Genomic DNA, 12,104 nt, shown 5'->3' on the forward strand with positions numbered 1-12,104 from the left:
ACGCCCAACATAAATTATCTCATAAAATGACACTTATGTTTTATGCAGAATTAGGTTATAAAAGTAAAAGCAACAACTTTATCAGTGGAGCCTCACCTGTACTCAACAATGCAGGCTACGTGTCCATCAATGCTGCTTCACCTGTGTCCATCCATGCTGCTTCACTTGTGTCCAATGCAGCCTACCTGTGCAGGGGAAGAGAGGAAAGGAAGAGGATTGGCGGCTGGATCATCAAAGCGCAGAAGAACATTGCTCTAACAGCTTTCATTTCAATTGCCATGTGTTCCCCGTGCTCACCATCACATACAGCCCCGCCTCCTGACCAGGGGACTTTGATATGTCACACAATCCAGGATTGGACAGGTGTTCTATCTATCAAAGTATCCAGGCCAGGAGGCGGGGCTGTATGTTATAGCGAGTGTGGTTAACACACAGCAGTTTAAATGAAAGCTGTTAGAGCGATGTTCCTCCATGCTCTGGTGATCCGGCCGACTCTCTTCCTCTGAGTGATCACTGGGAGAGCCGCTCCCATTCAATCCCAAGCCCTCATTTTAGTGCAAAATTTGAGGGTTGCCCTAGATAATAAAATGAAGGTCGTTGCAATTTATTTGGACAAAATATACTCCTAAATGCATTTTAATGCAAAAAAACACAATAAATAAGCCCTTTTTTGATAATATATAAAAAATGTTGTTGCACCGAGTAAATACCCACTCACAGAATGGCACCAAGCTTCATTACCTAAAAATCTAAATAGGCTAGAGGAGGTCTAGTGTTAGAATTATTGCTCTTGCTATAATGCTAGTGGCGATAGCTCACATGTAGTACATTTTTTTTCATTTCATTACACAATTTGCCATGTTTTGGTTCACTCCAGTAATGTTCTGACCTACCTGAAGCACTGCTGGCAGTGAGAGGGACAAGAAAGAGAAGGACGGTGCCCTCCAAGTGCAGATTGTTTTGCAATGGCGGAGGAATGATCCGTGATGCTTCACATTGTTGTGTTCTCTCTTCAGGGAATGGGGTCAGGCGGTCTTTCTTGTCTTGTTCCAGAGCTCCTTCCAGCTTTTATGGACTGGCTGCCTTTTTATATACTCAGCACCCTTATTATCCTCACATGAACTAATGCTTGGGCTTGAAGTGATATATTTATAATTACCACCAAGTTCTCCCATCCCTCCCTTTTTTGCCCAACCCTGTCCTGTCTTTCTTTTTATCCACCTCCCCCTCCATCCCCATATTTTTATACTTGTATGTATATAGCTACATCCAGAGCGTGCCATTTTAACCTTGTGATTGTTTGGCAGTGAGAGGGAGCTTGCTGTGTCAAGGTTTGCTATTTGCCAGTGTCCACCCTGGAGGGGGAGAATAACATCTAAGCATTAACTCTAGACTGCGATGTACTTCTAAAAAATAAAAAATCCCATTAAGGCAATACACTCATATATAAAATGTAAAAATTGCTCTGGCCTTTAAGGAGCGTGCAGGAGCGGAGGTAGACCTGAAGTTTAATGCCTACAATTTGATATTTGCTAGCTCTTGAGTGCCTAGAGATTAATGTGCTTTTTCTACATTCTAGGTGGGTTATGACTTAAAAGAGGAGATTGAAAGAAAGTTTGACAAGTGGCAAGAACCTCCCCCTGTTAAGCAAGTGAAACCCCTGCCAGCCCCACTTGATGGACAAAGGAAGAAACGTGGCGGCCGCAGGTAAGGATGATGTTCTTTCTTATCGTACTTCACAGAACACAGATCCATAGTAGTTACTATGTGGGTTATAGGCCACCTTCAGTTGGACACTGGCACACCCTAAGACAAGAAGTCCACTCCCTTTATAACCCCTCCCACTACTGGGAGTGCCTCAGTTTTTTCGCCAGTGTCGGTCACGAGTAAAGATGTGCTGTGCTGTGCTCCACTGGAACAATCCTTGCTGGGGCTAGCTATGCAGCTGGATCCATTCAAAGTGTATTTTACGCCAAATTGAATGGTACCCGGGCTTCGTGTCCAAAAAACAAGGTTTTTAATGTGACGCTTCTCTTTTTAGAGAGCTGGACCCCGGGATCCAGTACTCTTGGTATTAAGGCCATAAAGTTTTACTGGCGGGGTGCTATTACAGGTCCAGGATTGCTGGTTCCCCCGAGGGTCCCTGGTTTATGAAGGTTTATTAATGGAACCCACCATGAAGGGTGAACATTGGGTCTGTTGGTTTTTACCACAAAACCCCTGCGGTGGGAAAGGCAAGTGGAGTTTTCTAAGAAAATTTAAAAAGGTCTTATGAAATGTCTCCTTTTATTTAGTAAATGTTGTCATGCCTAAGTGTCACCACTGGGGACTGTATGGAGCACATACCTTCTCATGCTTCCTCGAGAGATCACGCTGTGTCCACAGCAGCAGGCTTCTTTTTCTCCAGCTAGCAGACAGACCTCTGGTAAGTTAGTGGGGGGTTTTGTCTTCACCAGACACCCCCCCCCCCCCCACCTGGGCTGTACTCTCCCCCTCTTCACGAGGTGAGCAAAAAAAAAAAAAGATCTGCATGCCACTCCTACTCTATGGCGGTTTCCAGGTCTCCTTCACCATTCTTGCCTGACACAACGATCCCATAGGATCAGAGGCTGCAGGAAAAAAGAGGGGGCGAATGCAAAGGGGGGGGGGGGGGCAGGGCTTAGCGTGGTGTTGGCATCCTCCAACATCCAGCCTGGAGAATATGTTTGTTTTTTTTAAAGCTTAATTTTTGCTGCTGCAATCTGATGGAGGGACATGAGCAAAGAAGGGTATGAAATAGGTTTGGTGACACAGCCATTTTCCTATTGACACATTTACTATTGCATCAGGCTGAGCATTAATAGCAGCAGCAGGGCTGCACTATTGCTCAAGCAGTGGATGCGTTCCTTCTGGTAGTACCTCTACTTTGTGCATCGGGCTATGTTCGGAAGGGGGGTAAAAACGCCTAAAAAAAAGGGCTATAGAAAGACTTCTACAGCCGCAAAAAAAAAAGCCTAGAACATCTCAGAAAGGTGGCATCTTCCCCTGAGAGTGAAATGGCTGGTCAGAATGAGCCATCAGGGCCGTTGGGTGTTGCAGCTGCTCTTAACACTGCAGCCCCTGTATATTTTACTGAAGAGGTTTTTTCCTCAACCATTTTAGGATAGGAACAAAAGATTGATGCTTTAATCGTATCCCAGAGTGGGACTAAGCACGACAGGTCCCCTTCCATTACCCAGGACCCTCAAACTGAAGAACAGGGGGGAGAGATGAATTTCTCTCAGGGAACCAGATAGAAGCTGATGACTCCTCTTCTGAAGAGTGTAATACAGAAGGATCAGGTTCACAATCTGAAAGATCTGATGGTACAAACTCACTGAATTGGTCCACTCCACATTTTTGCTGCCAGTAGTGGAGTCAGTTGATGAGCCCACTTCTTGTTTGGATTTGCTGAAGCCTCCCCAAGCTATTCATGCTTTTCCTAGCCATTCATTGCTAAAAAATCTTATGTATTCTGAGTGGAAGCACCCAGATAAACAGGTTTTTCCTCCAAAAAAGTTTTCAACACTTTATCCTATGGAGGAAGAGTTTAACCACTTCCTGCCCAAGGCCGTCATATGACGTCCTGGATTTTCAGTGGGAATATCTGAATGACGCCAGCAGCCACAGGCATCATTCAGATATCCTTGTTTTCTGATTCTGTGCACCATAAGAACGATCATAGCAGCAGTTCTGCTGCTTGATCGTTCTTACAGGCGACGGCATTCGCCTGCTTCTCCGGGCTTTCCCGTGCCATCGGGGACCCGGAGAAAGAATCTTCCGGCGCCAGATGATGATGATAGAGATTTCCGGTGACCAGATGGTTACCAGTCATTTCTATGACCGTCGGAGGCCCGGGTGTGACGTAATAACATAAGTAAACAAAGCTGCAATCACTGCTGTCGGCATGGGATCGGTGAATTTTTTTTTTCACAATCTCATGCTTTCCAGCCTGGAGGAGAGATGTTGGGTCTTATTGACCCCATATCTCTCCATAAAGAGGACCTGTCTTGAATGATTCCTATTACAAGGGATGTTTACATTCCTTGTAATGGGAATAATAGTGATCAAAAAAGTTAAAGTAAAAAAAAAAAACGCACACGTTAGTCCCGCCCTCATATGTAAACTCCATTCAAACTACACATGTGTGGTATCGCCACATGCGTTAGAGCGCAAGCAACAATTCTAGCTCTAGACCTTCTCTGTAACTCTCAATATGTAACTTGTAAAAAAAATTAAAGCGTCACCTATGGAAATTTTTAAGTACTGAAGTTTGGCGTCATTCCATGAGTGTGCACAATTTTAAAGCGTGACATGTTAAGTATATATTTACTCGGTGTAACATCTTTCACATTATACAAAAGAAATTGGGCTAACTTTACTGTTTTGTTGTTTTTTAAATCGTGAAAAAAATGCGTTTGAAAAATTCTTGCGCAAATACTGTGCGAGATAAAAAGTTGCAATGACCGCCATTTTATTCCCTATGGTGTCTGCTAACAAAAAATATACATGTTTGGGGGTTCTGAGTAATTTTCTAGCAAGCAAATTATGATTTTTACATGTAGGAGAGGAGTGCCAGAATAGGCCTGGTATTGAAGTGTTGAATAAGAAATGGGTGATTCCAGCAATTGACGCTGCTATATCCTCTGTGGATAAAAACTTGTTTGGTGGACAATGCTCAAATAATGGATACAACGGATAAGAAGTTGGAATTCCTATTTACAAACAATATTTCTCTTATATTCACCGACCAACATAGCTCCTCTCTGTAACGAAATGGGTTGTTAGCCCTATTACTGGAGATACTAGGCAAGTTGTAATACAACACTTCAGAACTTTTAGTTCTGGGGCACAACCCCACAGCCTGCTCACGCAGAACTCCAGTTTTTTCTTGCCTAGCGACGGAGATAGACCCAGGAACCCTGCGGGCCCATAGGTCCGTGGTTTTTTGATGCAGAAGCTTGGCTTTTTGCGCAAGATGAATGATCCTGTGATCTTCTATCAACAGCCGGCTGGGTGACAGGCTGGTTCACTTATCCTTGTAGTCTCCCCAGTCTGGCCAGCGAGTGTGTGCAGGTCGCAGCTACGGCTCGGCAGGCCACAACATACCTCGGCTCCAGAGGTGGTCGCTGAGCTTTATGTTCCGGGGCTTACATATGACCGGGCTACTGATGTCTGCATCACGGTATGCCGAGGCCAGTAGTCTTGGCAGGGTTTAGCAGCTGGGCATTCCCTGGGAGGTTGATTAGGGGCCCCCTCTCACCCCCCTCTTTTCTCTCCCTGGTCCCCAACTCCCTCCTCCCCCCCCCCCCTCACGTGCTGAGCAGTATGTGTGTGTCTGGGCTCTCACCTTGGGGTTCTAGCTGTGCTGGGTGCCTGGGTCCTGAAGCTTAGTCCCGCTGGATGCCTGTGTAGTCGTGTACCTGTGTTGGTGCAGCGCTGTGGCTGCCACATGTTCTCTCTAGTCCCTCATAGCGCTATTCAGCGGCCATTTTAAGTATGGGCAAGGGTCAGACTGGCTGTGGGCTTCAGTTGGCCATGTTCCTGGTGATTCCCTATTGAGAACACCGGCGGCCATTTTCTTGTAGCCAGACCATGTTTTTGTGCTCTAGCAGCTGCCCCTGGACCCTCTACTTCCTGTTTGGTCATCACAGGGCGCTGGGAAGGTTATACTGTGTTCTGAACATGTGTGTTTGATTGTCCATCGATCGTGCGACCGGCCCACCACCGACAGTTTTCTGCTATCTCTGCATCTGGGAGCACTGGAGATCACCAGGTATTGCGGTAATACAGCGTGGATCGGCCCAGGGTGGTGAGTCCAGCAGGTTAGAGCCCCTCAGCCAGCGGCAGCAGGAGGGTGGGACGGTCACTAAGTCCCCTTCGGGTGGCAGACAGGGTAGGGTCAGCATGGCTTCAGAAACTGGTGTTTCTCTTATATTCACCGACTGACACAGCTCCTCTCTGTAACTAAATGGGTTGTATAGCCTGCCATTAGGAAAACTAGGCAAAATTGTTACACAATACACACAACTTTTAATCCAGCCCCAGGGGTACGGACCCTGTGCTATCAACCCTCCTTACTGCTCCCAGCAGCTTCAGTTTTTATTTTGCCTAGTAAGGAGAATGACCTAGGAACCCTGCGGGTCCTCTCGGTCCATGTTTTTGCTGCATGTTTCCTGCCTTTTGCACAAGATGGAAGATCTCAGGATCTTTCATCAACTGCCAGGTGGGAGACAGGCTGATTAAGGATATCCTTGTAGTCTCCCCAGTCCGACCATCGAGCGTGAGCAGGCCGCAGCTAAGGCTCGGCAGGCCACGACATGCCTCAGCTCCAGAGGTGGTCGGTGAGCTTCAATGCTCCGGGGTATACATATGACCGAGCTACTGCTGTCTGGATCACAGTATACCGGGCCAACAGCTACCCTGTAACTGCGCAGAAGTAGGTCTGTGATGGAATGTCTCTCAGCTCTTCAGGACTGGCAAGTACGTCTCTCCCTGCCTCAGTGGGGTGAGCGGCTGTGCATTCCCTGGGGGGTCGATTCGGGGGCCACCTCACCTCCCTATCTTCTCTCCCAAGTCCATATCACCCCTCCTTCCCCCCCTCTGAGGGGGGTGGCTGCATGCACGGTTTGTGTGGGTTCGCTGTTTTCTCACCTGTGGGGGCTCTGTGCAGCTGACGTTGGTCCTGGTCCCGGTCTGGGGGTCCCAAAAGGTGTTTGTGGAAGTTGTTCTGGCTATAGGCAGGCAGCACGTTTTTTTTTTATTTTTTGTTCTGTCAACGCATGGCACTGTCCGGCGGCCATCTTGGATGGGGGAAAGCTGGTATTCCCCTGGTGAGCTTCAGCAGCAATCTTCTTTAGGATCTCCTATTTAGTGGCCTTGGCGGCCATTTTCTTGAAGCCCAAGTGCTTTTTTTTTCGCCGCTGTTCTCTTGTGGCAGAATTACATGTGCTTTCACTTGCTGTTGGCTGTGTCCACTGTGTGTACAGGACGCTGTATGGCTCTTTGCTGGACGCTGAAGCTAGCTCTGCAGAACGTTTCACCGCTGTTTATAGCTGCTGCTGCTGATAGTTTTCTCCTCTCCAACTGGGAACCTCCTGTCAATGCCACTAGCAGTGCCTGTAGTCCCTAGAACGCCCCAGGGTGGTGAGTCTAGCGCTAAGTACCCCCCCCCCCCCCCACACACACACACACCCACGGCGGCAGCAGGAGGGTGGGACCTTCACTGTCCTAAGTCCCCTTGCAGGTGGCAGACAGGATAGGGTCAGCATGGCTTCAGAAACTGGGGTTTCTTCCTCCGAAATCCATGCTATAGCAACCGGGTCACCTGTGGTTAGCGCTGTGTGCATGGACACCCTGACGGCGGTCCTTGACTCCTATGTTGCTAAGATAGAGGCGGCACGTGGAAGGAAAGGTGCCGTAAGATGCCCCTGCCCCCCCCCCCGTCCTCTGGGGAAAGCTCTGATGCAGACTCGGGCCCTGCTGCGGCTGGTGACACCTGCTCTGACCTATCAGATGTGGCTGACCAGGACAGTGAGGATGATTCCCTGTCCGGGTGCAACAAGGCGCTTGTTGGAGCACTCATCACAACTGTGCGTGATACCCTGAAGATTCTGGAGCCAGCGGATGCCTCTGCTGATGTACCAGTCCCTTTTGGGTCCCGCAAGCCAGCGCGTTCACCTAAGGTGTTCCCGTATTTGACTTATTTTGACAAATTCATCTACAGGGAATGGGGTCGCCCGCAATGGGCCTTTTCGGTCCCCAAAAATTTGGCGGTGCGTTACCCCTTTGAAGAAAGCTTTCTCAATGTGGTCGGCTCCTCCGGTCATGGACCCCCCAGTATCTAGGTTAAATAAAGTAACCACAATCCCGGTTGAGGGGACTCCTGCATTCAAGGATCCCATGGACAGGAAGGCCGAGGCGGTGGCTCGTTCCTTGTTTACGGTTGTGGGGTCAGCCGTGTGACCTATACTGGCATCCGCACTGGTGTCGCAGACACTGAGTGAGTGGGCAACACTTTTGCACCACGAATTGGGAGAGCAGAACGCCTCCCCTGTCTGCGTGGAGCTAGCAGACAAACTAGTGCAAGGCCTTAAGTACGTTTGTGACGCTGCCCTAGATACTCTCTCCCCCTGTTATCCAAGGCTTCACTGTCAACTGTGGTGCTGAGGCGCTTCATTTTGCTGAAATGCTGGTCACTCTCGATGTGGTTAGGGCTCTGAAGGTGTACTTGTCTGTCACAGCCCCCTTTCGGAAGTCAGACTCACTGTTTGTTTCGGTGGCTGGTCCTAAGAAAGGCATGGCGGTCTCGTCGGCCACCATTTCCAGGTGCATCAGACAGATTGTAGTACGAGCCTACGCCTTGAAGGGGCAGGTGCCCCCCTTTCCAGTCACAGCCCACTCTAAAAGAGCAATCGGAACGTCTTGGGCCTTCCGACACCAAGCGTCTTTCGCTCAGGTGTGTAAGGCGGCGACCTGGTCGTCTGTCCATACGTTTACCAAGTTCTACAAGGTAGACGCCAGTGCATCGGCTGATGCCTGTTTTGGCCGCAAAGTTTTGCATGCGGCCGAGTAGTTGCAATTACATATGCAATTGAGATTTTTTCCTGGTTGTTCGATTAAAAATGCAGTAGTTTTGTTAATGCACTGTTTCATTACTTCAGCAAATGGTTGCGGTTTTGGGGATCTCTCCTGTTGAGAATACCCGGTTGTGTGGTGGTATTTTTTTTCCATACACTGCTGTTTTTTTTTTTTTTTTTTTTTTTTTTTTTGGGGGGGGGGTTTAGTTTCACTAGTTCCCACTTGCCATGGTGGATGAAGTTTCAATGCTGTTTTTCCCGATCCTCGTTTGGCACTGCTTTGGGACGTCCCATTTAGTTAGAGAGGAGCTGTGTCGGTCGGTGACTATAAGAGAAAATAGGATTTTTGTAAACCAGTTCAACCTGAGTTTCTACAATTGTCCCTATCCCTGTACATTGCACACTCACATCAGTCCCTACCATCAGGGAGCCCACGATCCAAGGTCCCCATTCATATACTAGGGTCAATTTTGACAGAAGCCAAATTACCTACCTGCATGTCTTTGGAGTGTGGGAGGAAATCTGAGCACCCGGAGGAAACCCAGGCAGGCACAGGGAGAACATGCAAACTCCAGGCAGGAGGTAGTGTCGTGTCATGGTTGGGATTCGAACCAGCGACCCTTCTTACTGCTAGGTGAGAGTGCTAACCACTACACCACTGTGCGATGGTAAGGTGGACACCACTACACCACTGTGCCGCAACACAGTAAGTGTTGTATTACAACTTGCCTAGTATCTCCAGAGATAGGGCTAAGAACCCATTTAGTTACAGAGAGGAGCTGTGTCAGTGAATTACAGAGAAAAGGATTTTACGGTAAGTATTTTCTCTGGCAGGTTCAGTGGTTTAGCCTGCGCTGGCAGTGATCGGTCTGTCAGTCCTTAAGCGACCAGGGATACCAGGGGTGTTATGTTTTACAATAGAAGCTATTAGCCCTTGTACACACGGTCGGAGATTCCGACAACCAAATACGCCGATTTTGTCCGAAACTGTTGTATACACACGGTCGGACAAAGTTGTCGGAAAATCCGACGTGATGACGTTATTTCGTTACGACGGGACTATGTTCATGCTAGTAGCCAATAGCTTTGGTGTAGGAATTTGATCTGAGCATGCGTGGCACTTTGTCCGATCGGGATTCTCTACACATGATCGGAGTATGTCCGATTGGAGCATTTTGTCGGAAAATATTACCGGCAAGTTGGAAAAGTTGGTCCGACGGATATTCTGACGGAAGCAGTCCGATGCAGACCACACGCAGTCGAAATATCCGACAAAACGCTCCGATTGGACACATTCCGACGGAATCTCCGACCGTGTGTACAAGGGCTTAGAGATTCTATTCTCCAGGCCTCACGACTTATGCTTGGGCTGGTGCATGTGCATAGAGTTCTATGGTTGGAAAATTGGTCAGCCGAAGTGCCATGCAAAAGCTCTTGGCTAGTTTTCCCTTTCCCTGTGAACGGTTGTTTGGGGACGATCTGGATAAATCCAAAGAATTTCTAATGGAAAAGGTTCCCTTTTACCAGTTAAGATGAGGTTTAAGCATTTTTCTTTTAAACAAGCTATGGGACATCCCACATAGTAACTACTATGGCTCTGTGCCCGTGATGTACGATAAGAAAATAGGATTTTTAAAACGGCTTACCTGTAAAATCCTTTTCTTTTTAGTACATCATGGGACAGAGTTTCCACCCTTCTTTATAGTATACACGTGTATTGCTTTGCTACAACAACTGAGGTACTCCCAGTAGTGGGAGGGGTTATATAGGGAGTGGACTTCTTGTCTTATGGTGTGCCAGTGTTCATCACCTGAAGGTGGTATAACCCACATAGTAACTACTAGATATGTGCACAGTGAAATATTTTGTTTTGGAATTTCGTTTTCGTCCGAAAAATACATTTATTTAATTACTCCCAAAATTTGTTTTGTGAAGAAATCCAAAATAATTTGGGTCGAATCTGTCATTGAAGGCTTATGGTGTCTGACGAATGTTCTAAGAAGATTCAACGGAGCAGCTAAACTGTAAGACGCCACAATCGTATATATATTCCAGCTGAATGTTTCGCCTACAAGCTAAATCTAATGTTGTATGACACTAGTAATAATTATATTTATTATTACTAGTCAACCAACATTAGAATTCTTCTATAGCCTATGAGCAGAGCATTTGACCATAAATGTCCTCTCGCGGTGACTGCTTCGTCGAATCTTCATGTCAAATCTTTTCTCTTTTATTCTATGTCGAGTAATCTTGGACTAATAGTTAGGTTAGGCACATTCAACCTTTTTTGCTATTGTCTCTATAATGTCGAATCTTTTCTCTCTATGTAGAATAATCTTGAATGAATATAACTAAGGTTAGGCACATTTGACCACAGGTTCGATGGCCACAGATCACTGTTGTCAGCGTCAAGTCGAATATCCTATCTATATTGAACTGCTGCAACGAAAATAAAGCATTTGTTTGTCAGATCTTTTGGTTTTCGGATTCTGCACATTTATCGTTTTTTTAAAACTATAACGAAATTACCCGAAATTCGAACGAAAATGCATTCGGACGAAAACGAATGCACATGTCTAGTAACTGCTATGGCTCTGTGTCCAAAAGATTTTACAGGTAATAGGTTTTAAAACCTATTTTTGTGTATAAGCATAAACTTTGTAGGCACTAGGAATGCAAATAACAATACCTGCCTTTTTTCGCTTAGATACCGTAAGATGAAAGAGCGACTGGGGCTCACAGAAATTCGCAAACAAGCTAACCGGATGAGCTTTGGAGAGGTATGTTGTTCTCCCACTAGTAATTAGAAATTGCAAACTTGCGTATGTAGCGCACTACTCCCTTCAGAGCTGCTGAATAGTTCTTTACAGTATGGCTGATTTAACCCCTGCTGTATTAATCAGACACAGTTCAACAGTTGAAACAATAACTTTTATTCTTGATGCTGCAGTCCATGGTGTGTGTGTGTGTGTGTGTGTGTTCGATCAGCAAGTGATGCAGGACAGTATAAGTTGCCTCTCTTGTTGAGCTGCACGAGTAGAAAGAACCCTTAATGAACTGGCTCATGTCCCTCTGAATGACATGTGGTACTGTTGAAATGCTGACGTTCCAGACCTCACCTGCCTTCTCACCTCCTGCGATTTCTTCCCAGGCCACCTCAGGAAAGTCCAGGTGACCCCGCTCTACTCAGTCCTGTTAGTAGATGCTTCTTGAATGGTGAACCTTCCAACTCTGGAGTTTCTGGCTTCAGGCCTTCAAGCCCTGCTCCTGTGGGTCACATTTTGCAGCCTTTCTGGATTGAATCTCATCCAATCTCCCCCAGGGAACATGTGACCCCAGTGAATATGTATGAACCTGCCCCTGTCCAAACAAATTAATGATTGGACTAGGGCCATATACACTGCCTGTCCCTCAATCCCTGCTTTCGCCTCCTTTCCAGAACATTCCTCTGGTGAAGCAAGGGGAGGGTTTTCCAGGTTGATGAACAAGTAGTCACACCCCCCT

The 12,104-nt window shown here is 47.0% G+C and overlaps 1 protein-coding gene across 3 annotated transcripts in view; it reads left to right on the plus strand.

The window, feature by feature from the left end:
• The window catches only part of LOC143933914 (U4/U6 small nuclear ribonucleoprotein Prp31-like), a 232,544-nt gene extending 221,120 nt beyond the window's left edge, over window positions 1–11,424 (plus strand). For 2 of the 3 annotated variants that reach the window (XM_077457063.1, XM_077457066.1), the window contains exons 10-11: window positions 1,580–1,707; window positions 11,308–11,424. In XM_077457063.1, the coding sequence (XP_077313189.1) occupies window positions 1,580–1,707; window positions 11,308–11,407 (228 nt within the window). In that variant the 3' untranslated portion in view covers window positions 11,408–11,424. Of the gene's footprint in view, window positions 1–1,579; window positions 1,712–11,307 lie in introns of those variants that run through there. The other variant, XM_077457067.1, reaches the window with a different exon arrangement.
• The last annotated feature ends 680 nt before the right edge of the window (window positions 11,425–12,104 follow it).

This window comes from Lithobates pipiens, unplaced genomic scaffold (assembly GCF_037356315.1).
Source record: "Lithobates pipiens isolate NorthernLeopardFrog02 unplaced genomic scaffold, aLitPip1_a1.2 Scaffold_27, whole genome shotgun sequence".
In the NCBI taxonomy this organism is placed as follows: domain Eukaryota; kingdom Metazoa; phylum Chordata; class Amphibia; order Anura; family Ranidae; genus Lithobates; species Lithobates pipiens.